This window comes from Bactrocera dorsalis, chromosome 6, assembly GCF_023373825.1.
Source record: "Bactrocera dorsalis isolate Fly_Bdor chromosome 6, ASM2337382v1, whole genome shotgun sequence".
NCBI lineage: Eukaryota > Metazoa > Arthropoda > Insecta > Diptera > Tephritidae > Bactrocera > Bactrocera dorsalis.
This window is the reverse complement of record NC_064308.1, coordinates 22630324-22652366: the sequence shown is the minus strand read 5'-3', so window position 1 is coordinate 22652366 and position 22043 is coordinate 22630324. Positions and strand designations below refer to the sequence as shown.

The window sequence follows — 22043 nt, the reverse complement described above, 5'->3', positions numbered from 1 at the left end:
GATATCCTGTAGGGCAACATGTAACTGGGGGAATGTATATATTAAATATTTCGAGCTCGACATCGCCTGACCGGATAGCTATGCCCTGACATTCTAGGGTAGTATCCCTGGGGTCGATGTCTTCATCGATTTGACGATACTGCACGGTGTTGTGCAATATGAAGGCTAGGCCACCACCATTATCTCGATCGCGATCTTTACGAATGATGTCGAAACCTGCACAACTCAGAAGGTCTGAGCGGCTGTTGAGCTTGGTTTCTTGGACCGCAGCTATCGATATAGGTTCCCGATTCATGAGTGCAACTATCTCCTCGATCTTGCTCTGGAGTCCGTTGCAGTTGAATTGAAGTAGTCTCGTTTGTCGCGGGTGTCCGTGAATGATCCTGGGGGTGAGGGAGTGACGTGTTGGTGGTGGTTGTTGCAGCTGCAGAACCCGCGGGGGCGGTTGTCGCACTGGGGTGTTGGTTGGCGACGCCACTGTTGTGAGTTGCGGGGGCAGACTCGTGCAGCATGGGGCAACGTAGGTGACACTCCACTCACGTGTGGTGCGCAGGCTGGAACACGTCGGGAAGTGGCACCAGCCAGTGCAGGAATTGCACTTAACTGATGCGACGTTCCGACGTATGACGGTCTGACACACGGAACAGACTGTGCGAGGAACCAAGAGTTGCTGATTGGTTCTCGGACGAGGATTGGAGCGGGATGAAGGTTGGGGGGGGGACAAGTCAGTGGGAGCTGTGTTGCCTGTTTGAGCTCCTGACCGTAGAGGTCCTTTGTTGGCCACTCTGATTGAGTGGCGGCGCGGCGCGCGAACAGTGTGCAGGTTGCACAGCCGTGGAGGCTTGTATCGCAGTATTGCGCAGACAACACGGGGCCACGTAACGCGTGGTCCACTCCCTGTGGGTCTTAAGACCTGAGCAGGTCTTAAGATGGCTCCATCCATTGCATGTATTGCACCTGACCGAGGTGGAGTTTGGATGGAGCCTTTTAGCGCAGACGCAGCAGAAAAATTCCTCCGGGCCCGGGTTGGACTCAATGTCAGCACGAGTCAGGAGGATACGGAGCAACCCTGCTGCAAGGCGTTGGTCTAAGGACGACAAACACAGATTAATACTCACCGATCCAAACGGAGTTAGATCGCCGAAAGAACAGCCCTTGGTCGGATAAAATCCGAGTCAATTCCGGTGCGTAGAACCGGCTGTCGTGGGAATTGCTACATATTACGTCGTGCGAACTGCTTGCTGATGAGGTTAGGAACTCGCTCAGTTTTGTCCTTAGACCGCGCGTATTCTCGGTAGAATACTTGTAGATGCCTTAGATTTCCTTTCCTCGACGACTTGGCGAAAGTTTGTGTTAACAATTTTAGGCGTGCCATTCACGTATTTAATGGTTTTGTTTTTCACGCCACTTTCATTCAGCAATTTAAGTTTTTCTCTCAGTGATTGCAAATGTGACTGCTGAGCCGGGGTGAGATCTGACTTGAAGGAGACTCGTGTGTCAGGATCAGGTTTGGATCTTAGTAAACTTCTGGCATAAGTGACAGACTGTGTCTCAATCAGCAAAGGCCTAGACCGATCGGCCTGCGTAGCCTGAACGATTTCATATTGTCATGGAGCTCTTCAGGAATGACTGATGATAACCGTGCTCTGTCTTCTTCTAGACGTACTTTACTGTCTACCGCCTTGGATTCGGTAATATTAAATGCGATCACATTGGCTTCCCGCTTCTTACGCTCATTGATCTCCGTAATAACCTCCTCCGAAGGAAGTGAAGAGAATGAACTTAACTTGTCTTCTATTTCCGCAACTCGTTTATCTAAATGTGAGCACTTTTTCGTCATAGCCTCGTTCAGTTTATTTATCTCACTCGTTATATCTGAGAGGTTACCCTCAATCGACTGCTTAAATTTATCGAACTTCGATTCAATTTTGCTTGACAGTTTGATGAGTAAATTTTCATATTTATCGAGGGATTCCTCGTCTGTGACGTCATTGTCAACTAACTTAGAATCTCGCTGGGCATCTGGTAGCCTTACACTAGCCTCGCAAAGACACTTGTCGCACTTCCAAACTGATTTGTTTTTTAATACTTTATTACCTGTAGCCCTAAATTCTTCGCTGTTGAGTCCGGTACACCGAGCGTGCTGCTGGTACCTTCACGAATAACATTAAGACAAGCCCCGCAAGCAAATTTGCTGGTTGACTTTTTAGGAGGCATAATCACCGTACTTATTGTTCACTGCGATTACTTTCGATTACTTTCACCTAACTTAACAAATCGTTAAGCAATTAAATTTAGATATTTATGAAAATAAATAAAACAACTAATAAATGATCAGCACAAAATTTAGCACTTGTTGTTTAGCCCAGTGTTGCCACATACTTATCAGCCATATCGGCTGATATTATTCTTGAAGAAACAAATACTACGGTTGTCCGTTGTTGTTGATGTCTTTTTTGGTCGACCGCGAGTTTCAACGTTCTTTTTAATCCTTAGGGAATTCTGCACGAAAATACAATGAACGGCCTATTGTTTTAACGATATTCTCTTTGGCGCTCTTTTTAAGACGATTTCCCTTTTCTCCGTACCATATGTGTATTTATTTTTTTAATTTTTATTTCCAATTTTTGTTTTATATTTTTTGCTATTAAATAAAGCTTAGTTCGTTAACATCCTTTCAAACTGTTCCAAAAAGTCGTTTGAAACAATTAGTATTAGTATTAAAAGCTGCAAAGCATGTATTCATTTAAATATGCCTTGCTAAATTTACTCTCAATATATTAAAATCATGGATATTTTCAACGTTGAAGGAATTTTAAGATTGTACATATTTTCAAAATCGTTGAAAACCGTTGTAAATACCACTAATGTTAAACACAGTTATTAAAAGTTACAAAAATAGTGATCTTATGTAGGAAATTTAATAAAATAAAAAAAGTGATTATCTGAATCATTTAATTAAGTATGACAACTTTAAAGTATAAATTAGTTAAATTGTAAAATTTGTGTACTTAATTTTAATTAATAGCTAAAATATATATTATTACTAAACTGCCAGATTTTTTTGATTGCAAGCCTTCATACATATATTCAGACAGCAACTTGTACAAAAATGTACTAGTATTGAGGCTTTTCTCCATATACCGCTACCATTCAGTAATATAATGTTGCTGTTGTAGCGGCAGAAAATATTACTGACAATTCCCACGACAGCCGGTTCTACGCACCGGAATTGAACCGGATTTTATCCGCCCAAGGGCTGTTTTTTCGGCGATCTAACCTCGTGTGGATCGATAAGTGTTAATCTTTGTTTGTCGTCATTAGAGCAATGCCTTGCAGCAGGGTTGCTCCGTATCCTCCTGACTCGTGCTGGAATTGAGTGCAACCCGGAGGAATTTTTCTGCTGCGTATGCACTAAACGGCTCCATGCAAACTCCACCTCGGTCAGGTGCAATACATGCAATGGATGGAGCCATCTTCAGACCTGTGTGACCCAAGCCTCTACGGCAGTGCCACTCAACCCGAGTGGCCAACAGAGGACATCCACGCTCCCCAGGAGCTCAATCAGGCAACGTAGCTCCCACTCTGACTTGTCCCCCCCAACCTTAATCCCGCTCCAATCCTCGTGCGAGAACCAGCCAGCAGCTCTTGGTTCCTCGCACAGTCTGTTCCGTGTGTCAGACCGTCATACGTCGGAACGTCGCATCAGTTAAGTGCAATTCCTGCACTGGCTGGTGCCACTTCTCGACGTGTTCCGGCCTGCGCACCACACGTGAGTGGAGTGAAACGTACGTTGCCCCATGCTGCACGAGTCTGCCCCCGCAACTCACAACAGTGGCGTCGCCTACCAACACCCCAGCGCAACAACCGCCCCTGCGGGTTCTGCAGCTGCAACAACCACCACCCACACGTCACTCCCTCACCCCCAGGATCACCCACGGACACCCGCGACAAACCCGGCTACTTCAATTTAACTGCAACGGACTCCAGAGCAAGATCGAGGATATAGTTGCACTTATGAATTGGGAACGTGTATCGATAGCTGCGGTCCAAGAAGCCAAGCTAAACAGCCGCTCAGATCTTCTGAGTTGTGCCGGTTTATACATATATTATACATCCCCCAGTAACATGTTGCCCTAGAGGATATCACTCGAATATAGGTGCGCTACTTCGTGGTGAAAACCGTTTGGTCCTAGGCGACTTTAACGCGCACCACGATCTTTGGCATTCCTGCCTGTCAAACGATCGTAGGGGAATGGAGCTGGCGGAACAGATTGAGGATTCGACATTCTGCACAATGAATGACGAAGCCCCCACCAGAGTTATGGGCACTTGTAATAGCTCGCCTGATATTACCATTGCTAGCGGTGGTCTGATATCCTGGCGACCTATGCTAACTCTCGCATCAGACCATCTGCCCATAATTATCTCGATCGAGTAGCCTCCTGATTTTGTTACTGTGGACAACCGCACCATCATTACCTTTAACAAAGCTAATTGGGTCGGCTTTACAGAATTTACTGAGAGCACCTTCAACGCTCTACCTATTCCGACGGATGTACGCGTTGGCGAACGTCAATTCCGCAAGGTCAGGGATGGGCACATTTTTAGCCCGCAAAGTTAGCAAAGTGCGCACGGGGGCTAGATGAGGGGAATATCAGTTTACGGAGAGAAGGGCATAACAAGTTGAGAAAAATTGCGAAAAAAATGAATTACATTCCTCCGTAACTTGATGTTCATCGCAGAGTGGTTGCGGCAATACTGACATTGTACACAAATTTAAGGGTGGTAGTTTACTTCATATCGGAATTGTACAGTTGTGTGAACAAAAAGGGGTAAACATAATTTGCAGAGTTTAGAGTTTCGCATTAAAATTTGTTTTTATTTACCTTTGCATTGTGGGAAATTTTAATCACTGTTAGGAAAAAATATATATATGTTATGTTATGTATCTAAAAACAATTTTATTTAATAAGAAAACAGCATATTTTAACACTTCACAACACCTTATGGTTGTTTCTATTTTGTTCACACCACTGTACATGTGATAGATCAGTCAATGGTGGTGGAAAATACGTTGCTCTCATTTGTAAATATGGAGTGGTAAAACGTTGCTCTCACTTCCCTCTTCATGTTTGCCCGCGATGATCCCCTCACCTAGCCCTCAAAATGTGCACTCGCGCCCGCACGGGCAAAATGCCACTGAGGGCTAATGTGCCCATCCCTGCGCAAGGTGCTCACAGCAGCTACCGCTCGCTTCAGCCCGACTGGAAGAATAGCGGAAATCCGCACCAATTTCCCAGCCGAAGCAGCCGTTTTAGCTAATGAACGCGACACCTTACGACATGCCGATCCCGGGGAACCCCGAATTAGGGATCTCAATTTGGAGATTCGGCGTATGGTAAACCATCAAGCGGACGAAATGGATAGAGCACCTGAAGTCCTGTAATCTCTCCACCGGTGTGAGTAAGCTTTGGGCTACTGTCAAAGCTTTTTCTTACCCGAAGAGACATGACGACCGAGTTGAAGTTCAATTCAATGATCATGCCTCTTCGGACCCGAAGAAGTGCGCGAGCTGTTTTAGCCGGCAGTTTACACTGCACCCTTCGGTAGACAAAGCTAAACGATGTGTTAACCGACGGCTGCACAAAATGCTAGACGACGGCGCGCCACTTACTTTCACCGATGAGGAGGTTCAGGGTGTCATCAACAAGGCAACATCTTCCAAATCCATTGGCCCCGATGGAATCAACATGCTAATGACAAAGCATTTAGCCTCGACGGGAGTAAGATATCTCACCAAGGACGAAAAGTGCACAGCACCACCACAGCACTTAGCGTCATAAACGCCCAGATTTTTCGTGGCCTCAACCAGAAATCACTCTGCGAAAGAACGATTCTCGTAGCGTTGGACCCTTTTGACATGGTCTACCACACAACGCTACTACAGGACATTGAAAAAACTACGCTCCCTCCAGGGCTAAAGAGGTGGACTGAGAAGAATTAAACAGGGGATTCCGCAGGGTGGTGTCCTCTCCCCGCTACTGTTTAACTTTTATATCTCGAAACTCCCGCAACTACCAGAGGGGTTTCCATAACCTCGTACGCTGATGACTGCACGATATTGACGTCGAGCAATGGAATCGATGGCATGTGTTCGAAGGTAAACAACTACCTCACCGACCTTTCTCGTTTCCTCACTGCACGGAACCTCACACTTTCCCCCACCAAATCCACAGCGACCATATTTACAAACTGGGCGAAGGAGTACAGACTTGAGCTTAATATTGCAGTCGAAGGCGTCAAAATTCCGACTGTCAATAATCCTAAGAATTTAGGTGTAACATTCGACAGTCTATGCTGCTTCTTTCCCCATACGACCGCGATTATCGCCAAGGTACAGAGCCTATATGGTCGCCTGGAGACAGTGGCACGCAGATGAGGAAACTACAGACTTGTCAGAATACGGCACTCCGGACCACGACGGGATGCCTTTTGATGTCTCCCACTGAACACCTCCACAGTGAGACGCACATGCTCCCAGTCAGGGAGCATAATGAACTCCTCTCCAAGCAGTTCCTGCTGAGATGTTTTCGCAGAAATCACTCCTGCAGCCACCTGCTTGGAGCGGAGCCGCTTCGTAAGAGCATCAGAAGGTCATTCCTCGACTATGTCTACGACGTCGTACAGTACGCCGACCGGACTTCGGAGGAAACAGACTTTCGGCAAGTATTGACCGCCATTCACAGCGGAGCCATTAACACCTTCACCGACTCCCTTCCCGTGAATGGCGTTATTGGAGTCAAATCACCACCCATAGCAGACGAAGAGCTCCTGCTGCCGCGAGAAACGCGAGTGACCCTAGCGCAACTTGGTTCTGGATACTGTAGCAGGTTATGTATGTCCTGTATGCAACGAGTCTCCGCATGATACTGACCACCTCTTTTCATGCCCTACGAACCCTACTCATCTAACACCCGCCTCCCTATGGTCCGACCCCGTCGAAACAGCACATTTCTTGTGCCTCCCGTTAGATGACGTCGGCGACAACATGGATAACCCTTACCATCCGAACGGGTATTGATACTCCAGTAAAGCAACAACAACAACTTTACTGACCATTCCGGTTACTTAGACATGACTTTCATTGGAACGAGACGTTCGAAACACCTCCTACCTATCACATACACTTGAACTCTGCTTTCATTCAAATTCACTAACTAATGTTTCGTTACATTTCGTTAGAATATTATCAAACATGCTTAAATATGAAAACAACCAATGGGGTGCAACTATAATCTAAGCTTGTCTAGTTTTAAATTTGTATAATTTTTAGTATTCGTTTTTAGTACTTATTGTATGGAACGAGCTACTTGGGTGCAAAGTTCAAAAGACTTATGCGAAACGGTAGGAAGTACTCAAAATTCATAATGCCACTTGATAGAAGAGACTGTAGGAACATGATGGGGATACTAACTGATTACTGTCTGCTGGCAACCCACGTTCGCAGGATGGGGCTGATTGAAAGAGAATACTGTAGGAAGTGTTTAGAGAGCGCCATCATGAAACAATGGAGCATCTCTTGTGCATTTGTCCTGAATTGACAAGACTGCGCTATAAGCATCTGCGGTGCCCGCGGTTTGATACACTGTAGGAGATATCGGAAGTGAGGCGGCAGAGTCTGTTAAAATTCGAGCAAGGCGTCCTAAACAATGACTACTTATCTTGGTCTTACTGAACTGAACATTTGATTTCGCAAAGGACCTAACTGGTCTATGTGTGGCTTATTGGCCCACCAGATTAACCTAACCTTATTACTTATTATATTTTTAGGCTTTAAACAAGCAAATTTCATAAATAAAGAAATTTTATATATTTTAAATAATTTTTATTTAATATTATTTATTTGCGATAGTAGCATATAAAGCAGTTTTAGTTAACATGTACTTATCGATATTAGAATGGTGGTTCTGTAGGCAGATGTTTCTAGCAAAAGATCGCAAACTGTATGCGTTTTATAGTAGAAGTAATGTTGTCTGTCCTTCACTAATTATCGAAAAAGTCGAGTACTATTTGTCGGATCTACAGCTGCGAAGACGAAGCAGTACCTATGGCCACTTTGTATAAATTCGCATATCGGTGTAAGATTTTCCTTATTTAATTCATTATAAAATTAATTTCTTTGATGATTGGTACAGGGCCTGCCACTCCAATTAAAAGCCAAACTTAAAGAAAAAAAACTATTTTCTTTCACAAAAATAACATTATATTTTTATTTAATCGTTAGGTAACTACATAAAATGCGGATTCTTATACATTAGTGTTTCAGTTGTACTATCCGTTTTGGATGGTAATTATGACCCGACTGCTTACTGTAAGTTATAATGAAGTATAATGTTTTACAATTCTTATATTAATATTTGTTTAGGACCTTAGTTGTTTTGTCTTTAATGCATTTTCCTAGTTAAGAGAACAACTGCACTAAATATCTTATGTCTATGCATAAGATAATGATACATGTGTATCAAGAACATACTGGTTAACTCCCAATACCAGTTGACATTGGTTTCTTGTCATAATAGTGTAAATATACAATTTGTATGAATCAACATTATTTTTATTTTTATATTTCGCTTTATCTTTATATTTTCGCTTTATACTTGCCCAACATAATAAAATTTGTTTTGAATGTAAACCTAATAATACAACAAACAAAAAATATTTTACTCACTTTTACTTTATTTGTTATATTGGTATTTTTCCGTTAGAAGAGAAAGTAATGCCTGACTTCTCAAACACTGCTATTTTAATGTTTTATGAAACACGTGCTTATAGCTGAAATTTGCCGTTATTTTCAAAACTATAATATTTTATTATAATTTTGATGTTTACACAAGTTGTACTGATTTATCAGATCATTTTAAAATAAAAACTTTTATTTTATTAGTTGCTAAATATGCTCTATACGGATTTATACAAAACTGCCACAGGTACTGCTATTTTCATATTCGCAGCTGTACTTCAAAATTTCAATGAATATTTTTAAAATTCTTTATCCTGTATTTTTATGTTCATAACGCTTTCGCATCTTACTTTTTAGGACTAGATTGGTGCGACACTCATATCGTTTATATTTCAAGAATCAAAATTATTATCGGGTTTCTAATTTGGACGGACGAATAGAAAACGCTGATCATAGGTAATACAATTACAGTAAGCATTTAATCATAGTTCTGTTTATTAAAATTTTTACGTTATTAGATTAACAGAGGATATAGCAATATTTTCTACCTCAGTAGCACATCTATATAGTAGTGTTACGAAGCCATGCTTTGATCTGATGCTTATTGGGTTCGCTTTAATGCGATCCACACAAAAAATCAAAGCCAACATTGTTTCAGGTATCAATCTACTTATTATAAATATTTCTTTCTGAATGTTTAAATAATTTTTTCCTTAACAGGCCCAACACTGGCCATTGTAGTGATATCATTAACAGCGCATATAATCAGAGTTGTTTCACCGAAATTTGGCCAACTTGTAGCCGAGGAGGCTAATCGTTATGGCTATTTACGTCATATACATTCTCGAATTATAACGAATTCTGAAGAAATAGCCTTCTACGGTGGCCATAAAGTAAGTTTTACTTATTGTTTAAGGCGTTTTAATAAATATACTTAGGGTATTCCATCAAACTCATAAATGCCTCATAAAATTCAAAAACTCGTAAAATTCTGTGCCTTATAAATGAGCTGTCAAAATTTGTATGAAAAAGAGTTTACGCGTTTCGTATAAAACTATGAGGCAAAATCGACGCGTATTTGCTTCATAAACTGATATTTTACCTATTACGCGGCTTTTATACGTATGAAAAAAAGGAGCGTTCCAAAAAACTAAAGCGTAAAATTTTGAACTTATAAGTTTCTACATTTACGAGTTTGGTGGAATACCCTAACTATTATCCAAATATGAATTTTATTCTAAGCTCATATTTTCATAAAACTAGTGAAGTCCAATTTGGCTTTTTGCTTCTTATAAAAACTGAATGTATTATTTTTTTTGCCTCAAGTTTTGAGGTATCGCTCCGAAATTTTGTACACGTCCCTTTCTCCTCAAGAAGCTACTAATTTATGTATTAATGAAACTTCACAAAATTTGGCAGGGATTGCCTAAGGCAGAGCTGCAATGTCTGAAAAATCGGGCTGCTATAGCATAGCTGCCATATAAACTAAGAGATCAAAATTAAATTACACATCCCTATTACGCAAGGCTAGTGAATTTTAGTTGCCGTTATTGTTGTGTTGGATACTAAAACAAACGCTACAGACTTAATTTTGTTTGAAAATTCAGATTCCAACCTTGAATTTATATTTTTATGAAACGTTTTCAAATCATTTGGAAGAGTTTATAAAATTTTTTACCAAAATTTAAACATACGTTTAAGTACTGTAATTTACCATTAGCTTTTATGACCTGTCAAACACGGAAAAGTACCAGAATCTTGAAGTCTCGATGAAGAACTATAATCGACCAGCTCTTCAAGTCATGTTATAGAAACCGCTAAGGAAATGACAACCGATCCTTTATTTGATTTACCTGGATGTTCAACAGTGCCGCATCTAATTCGACAGGGTGAACTTAAAGGTTTAGTTCGAGATCTAAGCCTTTTAAAATCGCTGTCCGAACTTTTCGCATCCAGACTAAAAGGTTGGAAGCTTTTCCAAAGTAACGTTTTAAGGCACTCTTTGGTTTAAAAAGTAATAATAACATCGCTATCGATGAAATTCGGAAATTTTGCTTGTTTACATAACCATTGAGCAAGAAATGGGCCTCATCACTGAACCAAGTTTGGTTCGAAATCGACAAATCTTCTTGAAACTTTTCAAGAGCCCATAGAGCGAATAGTACGCTCGGTAGGTTGATTATAAATTAAGCGAAGGGCGCGAAACACATTCTTTACTGAACGTAAATTTTCGTAATAAAGTTGAACGATTTGTAAACTTTGTGCAAATGTTAGTCTTTTCATGATAAAATGCCAAACAATACTAAACAAAAAGGCAGGTAGCAGGTGGTTTATTATACATCTCTTCTTTACCCGCTTACGCGGTTATAGCCGAGTTAACAACATCACACCAGCCGCTTCTTTTTGTTACATGGCGCCAATTAGAGATTCCAAGCGAAGCCAGGTCCTTCTCCATCTGGTCTTTCCAACGGAGTGGAGGTCTTCCTTTTCCTCTGCTTTGAATACTTTCAGAGTTGAACTGTTTTCGTCCATTCGGACAACATGATGTAGTCAGCGTAGCCGCTGTCTATGTGAATGTCGTCGTATATCTCATACAGCTCATCATTTTAGTTTTTGTTTGTCGAGAGAGGACTTTACTTCTCATTGCCTACTACGTCCAAAGTAGCACCTGTTGGCAAGAGTTATTCTGCGTTGGATTTCGTGGCTGACATTGCATAGGCGTATACCAGCAGCTGTACACTCTGATAGAAGATTGGGCCTGCTCGATTAAGTTCTGCATCTCGAATAATTTTCTCCAGCAACAGATTGAAGAACTCGCCTTGCCTGAAACCTCGTTTGGTATGGCTCGGAGGGGTTCTTCGCGATCCTGACGGAAATTTTGTATTGTTCAACGTCAGCTCACGTAGCCGTATTAGTTTTGCGGGATGTTATATACATATATCCTAAATATTCAAGCTAAAATAAATAATTTCATGATAAATCCTATAAGAGCCCCAATCGACAGTGTGAAAATGGATCATAACCTCGCTCACTCCATATAAAACGGTTCTGTTAAAAAAGTGTGATAAATCAAAAACTAATACCTTAGTTATCTCGTTACCCGCTCTACCGATTTCAACCAAATTAACTGTATAACATTATTTTGAAATTCTTATGTGACTGTGAGAAAACTGATGAAGTCCTTCCCTTATAACACATTTTTAAATTCCATTTTATTTGTACACTTTCCGGTATAAAAATAAAAAGTGCCTTTAAGGGGCTGTACCACTGTAACGCATGATAAATTAGGCGATTTTCGTGTATTTATTTAAAAGAAGGTACTCAATTGAATGTTTTGAACTTCTTACGATCAAAGATATATTTTCAGCGATATTTTAATATTTTTGGAAATATAAACTATCGAAAAAGCAAAAAAAAAATCTGAAAGTGTCACACTGGTATTTCAGAAATCGGACCAAAACTGATCAAGCCACTACGTACCGATTATGTGGACTCCAGTATGATATAGATAATTGAAATTCATAGAGTATCTTTTCCAGATAATAGTATGTCTGTGTGTCAAAAATATAGAGATTTTCGAACTTCCTGGTGACTTTATACGACATACATTGGTCAATATTTGAATTGTCTCAATGAAAATGAGACAGCTTTTTACTCATAACTGTATCCTTGTCCCATCCCATTTATCAATAATCAGGTTTCTCGCCTATTAATTGTACCTCCTCCAATATATGTCAAGAAAATACCAAATTAGATTGTAATTATGATTTAGATTTGATTTTTAGAATAGTAGATGTTTAATTCGTTCAACGTTTTTTAATATTCATTTTTTTCTGCACCAGAAGGAACCTTTGCCCTTGACCTTTGCAATTTACAAGAGTATATAATGTTCGGTTGCACCCGAACTTAGCCCTTCCTTACTTGTTTTATGTTAATTATATTTTTTCATTATCATTCAGAAGTGACATTGTGTGACAAAGGGTGAGGTCAAAAGCTTTGTGACATCACATTTCAAAATTTGTGATGTACAAACGTGAAATTTATAGGTAAACAAAAGATATTAAATATTTATAAACATAATCTTTGTTTTTTAATACTTATTTGTAACCAAGCTTTTTGCTTCCCCTGTTTCTTACAAGTATAACTTACTGAAGTATACTCGCCGTGTCCAGGGTTCGTTACAATAAATTTGTAAACATTGGGGCTCTTCTGCGAATCGTACTTTATTTTGTTTTATATTATAATTTTAATCAAAGTTACAAAATTGTCTCCCGCGTTATAGTTTAAGCTTTACCACATTTTAGAAATTTTCATTTAGATGCAATTTATATAGCTAATACATAACAGAGTTGAACGACGCATGGCACCTCTCAGTCGCGAACTTACTCGTGTACTATTGAATCATGATGATTTTGGGTCACATCTTGATTCAAGTAATCGAACTACTGACTTAGATCTAGAAAAACGAAACTTCGAAAGTGCGGGCAATGTGTTGGCTGACATTTGGAGCAAGTTCCAGTCGTTGCTGAATGTGTTGCACCAACTGTTACTGGACTGGATATTGAATATATGTTGAAAAATAATGCTACTTAGTGTGCTAATCATGTACGTGAGTCACAATATTTTTTACAAATGGTTAAATGTAAAACTATTGCATGTTGCGGTGTAAGACGTTCTAGTCTTTGGAAATTATTAAAAGAAGGATTTTTACCACCACCTGTCTTAATTAAACAGACATCAGAAGGTTATGGAGTCACAGGGAGTGATGACAACGACGCTGAGTTTGCTCCATTATTACTACATTTAATTATTAAAAATTACTAAACCTGCGCAAGGTGCGCGCGAAGATGGTCTCGAAAGTGCTCACTGACCACCAGAAATTGTGGCGAGTGGAACTGTCCCAAGGAAATTTTTGAATAACGTAATAGGATATATAGGAATAAAGTAATTGTTTCCTGCCTTTAAGACGTCAAAGGGGATCCAAGCAGCATGCACCTCGGCTCTCAAGGCTATTCCAGAGGATGCCTTTCGTGACGCTTTCAGTGCTTGGAAATTGCGCAGGCAGCGTTGCATCGACGCAAAAGGAACCTGTTTTGAAAGTTTTTAAAGAATTGTAACGATTGGTTCAATAAATATTTTTAAATCGACTCAGTCCTATAACTTTCCGGATAAACCTTGTACCTCTTCTCGAACGTTTCAAGGCGCTTGAGAACCCTCTGCAAATTATCGAATAACTCGAAAAGTACTAGTCGAATTTGCTTGAAATTTTAAGCGAATATTAGATAAATATACTCTCTATTCATAGCATTTATTCATATTTGGATATGATTTTGTGGTTTGTAAAAGAAATTATTTCTTCCCAAATATGTGAAATCGGCACTTGACCGCTATGTTACATAAATGATGCATGCTAAAGACCCAGTAAAATGTGCTTTAATTGGTTGTATATCTACGAGCTATAATATACTCTAATTTCACAAGTAAAATAATTTTTGATATTCTAACATTATAGGTAGAATTGCAGCAACTTCGTCAAGCATATAACCGCTTAGTTATTCAAATGAACAACATTTTTATACAAAAACTCTGGTTTGTTATGCTAGAACAGTTTTTCATGAAGTACGTCTGGTCTGGGACGGGAATGATAATGGTTTCGCTCCCGATTTTGATGTCCGGCACATCATTACCGAAAAAAGATGTCACCGATCCAATATATAAAGAAGTATTGAACTCAAGCGTTAGTGAGCGAACACAATATCTAACTACTGCACGAAATTTACTTATATCTGCGGCCGATGCTATTGAGCGGCTGATGTCATCATATAAAGAAATTGTCGCATTGGCTGGGTATACTTATCGTGTTGCTGGAATGATGCAAGTATTTGAAGAGACTGCTCAAGGTGTTTATCATAAAAATACAATCGTTGAAAAGAATGAAATGAATGGCGTTATTGAGTTCAAAGATGGTAAGCCAATCGCCAAGGGCCGCATTATCTACACAGATACCCCAAATGATATGACCATCACATTACGAGCTGTTCCTGTGGTCACACCTAATTGTGATATTGTTGTGTCAAGTCTGACTCTTTGTATTGAGCAAGGAATGCATCTACTTATTACTGGGCCCAATGGCTGTGGTAAGTCCAGTCTATTCCGTATATTAAGTGGTCTGTGGCCAATTTATGCTGGTGAACTGCATATACCACGGCCTGTGGAGGATAAACCATGTATGTTTTACATCCCTCAACGTCCATATATGTCAACGGGAAGTCTTTGTGACCAGATTATTTACCCAGACAGTCGAGAAGATATGTTACGCAAAGGTTTTACAGAGAATCAGCTCAGAGGCATTTTAAAAATGGTCTGTTTAGAACATATTGCACAGCGGTAATTAATATCGAATAACTACATCATATTTCTTCGGTATACATTTAGTTTTATTTTATAGTGATGGTTTTAATGCCGTACGAGATTGGAAAGATATACTCTCTGGGGGAGAAAAACAGCGCATGGCAATAGCACGGCTTTTTTATCACAGGTAAGTATTGTTTTAAATGCGTACTTACCAATAGTAAAAATATTACCGTCTGTGTGTATTTACTTTTGCTATTTGCTGAAAAACAAAACCTCACATTTCCTTTGCATTTAGGTGAAATTGGAAACCTTTAATTTGTATAACGGTGTACAAACTCACAATCAAGTTATATCTGCATAACAAATAAAAGCAAAACATATGCATTATTAATTATAATAATATTTATGGGGTATTCCATACCAAATCGACCACTTTTAAACCCGACCCCTTTAGATTTTGCTGAAACTTATCCATCCTTTTCTACCCTTTGAAAAACATTTTTGAGAATTTTTTCAAAATTTTTTGTCCAACTTCAAAAAAGTTATGAATTTTGCTTTTTTTTGCTAAAAAATGGCTTTTTTATATTCAAATAGCCATAACTTTTGCAGAAATTGACTTTTGGGGACCATTTTTTTTTTTAATTTTTGTTTTTGAATGAACTTTTCGAAAAAATGCTCGAAAAAATTTAACACGATCAATTATATAAAATGATCGGTTTTTAAAGTAAAATCATAATTTTTTTTTTTGAAATTTCGCCATTTTTGTTTTTTGTTTTTTTTTTCTCAAAAAAAACTTAAATTAATATAACAACTATCCCTGTTAATCTCGGAGTGGGCCGATTTTTTTATATTTTTTTTTATTTAAAAAATGAAAAAAATTTTAAATAAATAAAAAAAATATTTAAAAAAGTCGGCCGACTCCAGGATTAATTTAAGTTTTTTTTCGAAAAAAAAAAATAAAAAAAATGGCGAACTTCCAAAAAAAAATACGATTTAACTTAAAAAAGTGAAGTTCGCCATTTTTTCTTTTTATTTTTTTTCCCCAAAAAAAACTTCATTATATGTATATATTGTGTTTAAACATATTGCGGTTCCATTTAATGAAAATGCTTATATAAATATATGATTTGTGATATTTTCAGTTTGGTTGTTTTATCAAAATATTCAAAGATTTGAGGTTTTTTCCATAATTGTTTTGTTAAATTTTAAAAATCTGAGTTGCCTCTGGAAATGTATTAAAATAATAATATGCGCTATAGAAAGGGAACACATATTTTCAAAAATAAAAGAAATCATCAAATAAAAATATATTTGCGCGGTATGGCATTATTGATTGAGAGTGGCTAAGCACACAAATAGAATACAAACGCTAATGGCATAAACATCTTCTCACTTCGCTACGAGCGGCAAGCGTTTTGTTCTCGTTTTCATTCGAACAAAGTTGCCATTATTCGATACGCATATGTAGTTTTGTACACATCGAAATTTTCAATTATAATTTTTCATAATATAAATATCAAAACTGAAATCAAACTATTAAAATTAGTTTATATATTTGTAAATAATAGCATTCGATTCTGAATTTGAGTTATTTTAAGAAAATTTCAAATATATTGAAGACAATTTTTATAATTACTACAGTATATCGAGCCTGGCAACCCTGCGGAAAACGTAATGTCGTTGGAAATTCTACGATTGGCGGGTGGTAGAAGGGTTTTTGGGTAATTATTTACATTGCGCTCTCATAAGATTCATTTGGTCATATGTGTTTGAAGAAACAGTGGTTCATAAATTGAAGTTATCACTGAAATTACTTTTAATAGGGAAGTTTAAAGAAATAACCTGGTTTGAAACTTTTTGCTTCGAAAATTATATCTAAAATAAGAAGTAGGTTATCTGATTTAAATTTTGGTACAATAATGCGTGTAGCTATAGCAAATGAGATTAAACCAAACATATAATTTATTATTTCAAATAAACAAAATTAAATGCTGGTAGAAAGACATATTAGAAAAAAATGATTACTAAAATCAAATATGTATTATACTTTTTGTTATTTGTCTTACATTTTATAAATTTATAGTAGTTACAAAGAAATTTAAAATTGTTAGGAAATTTTATAATTATTACCCACAGTGCAACTTCCCATATATTCGTGCGTCTCATTTGTAAACATGGTGGGGGAAAATACGTTGCTCTCATTTGTAAATATGGAGTGGTAAAATACGTTGCGCTCACTTGCCTCTTCATGTTTGTCCGCGATGATCCCACCACCTAGCCCTCAAAATGTGCACTCGTGCCCGCACGGGCAAAATGCCACTGAGGGCTAATATGCCCATCCCTGTAATAAGGGATGCATATAGCAATACAAATACCAAACTTAATACTACTTTTGTAACACTGCCCTCCACTTAAGCCTAATCGTCCCGATTAGGTACAAATCCTCTTGAACCAAATGGGGCGAGCCTCTCCAAATGTACTACTTTCATTTTACATCGTGTTTTTCCATTTCTTTGTATGCGGTATACCACGTCATTAAGTCGTTTCATCACCATATAGGGCCCTTCCCAGGCTGTCTGCAATTTCGGGGACAAGCCTTTCTTTCGAAGTGGATTGTACAACAGGACCAGATCACCTTCTTCAAAACCTTTTGAATTTGCCGCTTGATCAAACCGATCCTTCATCTTATTGCTCATCAGATGCAATTCATTAATTTTTTCCTTTAAGGCAGAGCAATAATCTCCATCATTTCTCACAGCTGCAGGATTCGTTCCAAACTTAAGATCAGCAGGGAGTCGCAGATCAGATCCGAAAATAATCTTCGCTGGCGTGTAACCAGTTGTCTCGTGCTTCGCTGAACGATACGCCAGCAGGAACATCTGGATGCACTTGTCCCAATTCCGTTGATCTTTATCAACGATTTTCCGCAGATGTTCTTCGAGCGTTCGGTTGAATCTCTCTACCATCCCATCTGATTGTAGATGTAACGCTGTTGTCCGTGTCTTGTGGATGCCCAATAATGTACAGACTTCTTAGAAAATGGAAGATTCGAAATTCCTGCCTTGATCTGAGTGTAATTCGACGGGCACTCCGAACCTCGTTATCCAATTTTCTACAAACGCTTCGGCTACTATCTTCGCTTCTTGGTTTGGTAAGGGATACACTTCTGGCCATTTACTGAAATAGTCCATGACAACCAGTAGATATTTGTTTCCGGCCGTACTGGTTGGGAACGGACCTGCAACATCCATTGCGACTCGTTCAAATGGTGATCCCACGTTGTACTGTTGCAGCCTACCGCGACTTTTGGCTTTAGAACCTTTAGCTGTCATGCACTCTACGCAATTACTTATCCATTCTGCTATGGAATCTCGACAACCGATCCAGTAGAACCGTTGTTTAATCTTCTCTATAGTTTTTGTAATTCCAAGGAGCCCTCCACTAGGTCCATTGTGATATTCTTTCAATACTTTCGGGATCATGGACTTCGGTACTATGATCAGCAGACGAGACTGTTTGCCATCTTCGCTTTCCCAGGTACGATGAAGGTATCCATTAACGAGGTTTATGCTGTTCCATTGGGCCCAATATGCTTTTGCCGTTGGACTCTCGTTACTTATTTGTTCCTTTGGTGGTCGTACCCCATTTTCTTTGGCTGTTATCAGCTTTGCAAGATCAGGGTCCTCCAGCTGATTGATTCTGATGCGGTGAGGAGTCCAATCATCTTCAGGTTCTATATTCAGTAATCGCACGTCGATTATACCTTCTTTTCCCTCTGATTTGGAGCAATGTTTACATTCCAGTGGACAAGGGCGACGTGATAATGCATCAAAAATTTTGTGGTGAATCCCCTTTCGGTGTTCTCTTGGTTGATTCCGTTTTGATGGGTTTACTTTTATATTGCAATTTCGGGCAAAGTGACCCGCTTTTCCACTGTTGAAACATCTGCCTGTTGTATTTACTCGCGGTGCAGCAATTGTCTTCAGAGTCTTCAATATTTCTTCCATCAACGCCGGTTGTTCCATTTCAACACTTTGTACTTTGTGTGCTGGTTTACTTTGTGTGTACCTGTGTGAGGGCGTGCGAAACCGTTTCAGCAAACGTTCTTTTTGGCAATGCATATGTGACGCGTTTGGTGTCCACATCACCAATTCCATTTATGAAACTTTGAATTTTTACCCTCTCAATGTAATCCACAGGTGCATCTGCATTTGTCAAATGAGACAGTCGTCTATTTCAGTTGCGAACTCTTGCAATGACTCGTTCATCTTCTGACCCCTATTTTGTAGTTCGATCTGTTATATTTGATTCCGGTGCTCACTACCATATCGTCTTTTTATCGCACTCATCAATGCCTCATAGTTGTCCCGTTCACAATCTGGAATAGTCTGAAGGATTTCTGCCGCAGGTCCTTTCAATGATACAAACAAGGACGCTACTTTGTCCGCTGCATTCCAGTTATTGGCCATTGCTGTCTTTTCAAACTGAAGTTTGAAAATTTGAAATGGAATACCTCCATCGAATGTGGGTGCCTTCAATCTTGGATTATTTGTTGATGGTGCAGGGCCATGCAGTTGCAGTTCTCGCATACGATTACTCAATTGAAGAACTTCTGATTTTAAATTTTCTTCTTCATTTTTCCTCTTCAAATTTTGAAAATTTCTCCTGCACTTGTTTTTGTACTTGTGTAGTATTTTCTGTAATCTGTTGTACCAAACGCTTTTCTAACTGCGTATTATTTTCAGTCATTTGTTGTGTAAGGCAAGACTTTAACTGTGGTGTATTTTCAGCTATTTGCTGTGCCAGACGATTTTCTGTTTGCACTGCATATTCTGTCATTTGCTTAATAGCCACTAACAGGATGTTCATGTCTACACTTGATGATGTTCGTTGTTCGTCTACTTTCTCTTCTATCTTTGTAGAAGTTTCTGGCCCATCAAATTCGAACTCGTCCACATTAATTCCATCCGCTTCCATTGCTTCACGTAATCGTGCCTGCAGATCCGTCTTTTTTCCGCTTATCGGTAAATTACGCTCCTCCAGTTCCTTTTTTAATTGCTGAATTTTCAATTCCCCGAATTTAACCATCTTGAATTTGGATTATTTGACAATCCCACTTCTGACACCAATTGTTACGAATTTACTGCTTGCTAGTTTACTTTTCTAGGTTCGTACCTCTGGATTGACAAATAAAACCAAAAACCGTTTAATTCAACAAAATCTCTTTATTACGCAATTTGTCTACTCTTTACTCTTAGCGTCTGGCAATTATAAGAAAATAATGCTTTACGGCGCCAAAATGCAGCTATTGTTTAAGTAGACAAGCAGACAGCCGCGGCGCCAAATGCAGCAATTGTTTAAGTAGATAAACGCGGCGCCCAATGTTTATAATAAGGGATGCATATAGCAATACTAATACCAAACTTAGTACTACTTTTGTAACAATAGTAATAACTGCTCTCAAACGTTTCTGAGCCCCCGAGAACCCTTTGCTTGTTACCAAGTAATTCTAAAAGTATTAGCGGATTTATTCCATTAAAATATACAGATAATATAAATACGATATTATACTTTAAGAAAATGAAAAAATAACGTTTTGTTAATGGTAAAAATTTAAAGGTTTTTTTATTTTTGAAAAATATCATTACATTACATTTTACATTTTATACTATTATTCATAAACTATTCAATACAGTACATTTTATTTACCAATAAAGGCGAAAACGTTTTTGTCGGTATAAGAATCCAAGGGATTGTACTTGAGGTTTAATTTTGAATATGTTCATCTACTTAAGAAACATCATCAATGTGCATGGTTAATGGAGATGTCCATTTAATAGAGCGTCCACTTAATACAGCTTTCAATGTAATATTTATTATGAATTGTTTTTACTATCCTATCTTCTGAGTTGGTTCGAACTGGACACAGTGCGCTAAATTTTACTATATCGGTTCAGTAGTTTAGGGTCCATCGCGGACAAACAACCTGACGCGTATGTACTTTTTATGTATAAAGATTTAATTTATCTGTGAGTATAAGCATAGACCGTAGATGCAAATTATCCATCTCAGATTTAATTTTTCACTTATTAATTATTTATCTATCTACCAACGAATCTATACTTCATTTTATTTTTTTAAGTCGTTGGAATAAACAAATTCCAAGTTTTCAGGTGCATTTCAAATCAGTTCATTATTCGTATCATATATATTTTTAGACCGAAATATGCTTTGCTTGATGAATGTACCAGCGCTGTTTCCATCGACGTGGAGAGTACAATATATGAAATTGCAAAGAGCATGGACATAACTTTATTAACAATAACACACCGTCCCACGTTATGGTAAACTAAATACATAAATAACAAAACAAGTGTAATTTTATTTAATATTTACAAGGAAATTTCATACACACGTTCTGGAATTCGACGGTCAAGGTAATTGGAGTTTTCGCCAAATGGAACCAAATGAGCAACATCTACCTTAAATTATATTCCTCAGCAGCAATCTGGGAAAAAGTAAATATTCTAAGAATATAAAATATATTCGGTTCTAGCTGCTTCCTTTATATATATATATTTCCTTCAAATAAAGCCTTGAGTGTGATATAAAATATCTTAAATTGTTTTCTATTGTCTATATAGTGCTATTTGTAACCAATCTGTAATAGCTAGTTTTATGTACTGATTGGAAGAGAGTAACTTTCGTTTTAGAGTAAACCATTTCACGAACACGAACGAAGTAGGATTCGCAGAAATGAGAAGGAATATTTAATTTCATAGAGATTATGTGTAGATAGTTCAAAACAACTTTGCCAAAAGTTCTTCTGCTTCAGGTACTCACGTTCATGCATAAACATTTTGTTAAAATGATATGACTTCGCATTTGTTCCAGAGGCTTATTGGGGTACTTCCTAATTAAAGCCTCTAACCAAACCAATACACAG

General features: G+C 38.4%; 1 protein-coding gene across 10 annotated transcripts in view; it reads left to right on the top strand.

Moving 5' to 3' along the window:
• LOC105224339 (ATP-binding cassette sub-family D member) overlaps nt 1-21712 on the top strand; it is a 30801-nt gene extending 9089 nt beyond the window's left edge. For all 10 annotated transcript variants that reach the window (XM_019989698.3, XM_011202407.4, XM_029550000.2 and 7 more), the window contains 7 exons: nt 9101-9199; nt 9262-9401; nt 9464-9636; nt 14256-15130; nt 15192-15281; nt 21316-21441; nt 21497-21712. In XM_019989698.3, the coding sequence (XP_019845257.1) occupies nt 9101-9199; nt 9262-9401; nt 9464-9636; nt 14256-15130; nt 15192-15281; nt 21316-21441; nt 21497-21584 (1591 nt within the window). In that variant the 3' untranslated portion in view covers nt 21585-21712. The remainder of the gene's footprint in view (nt 1-9100; nt 9200-9261; nt 9402-9463; nt 9637-14255; nt 15131-15191; nt 15282-21315; nt 21442-21496) is intronic.
• Nucleotides 21713-22043: the final 331 nt, after the last annotated feature.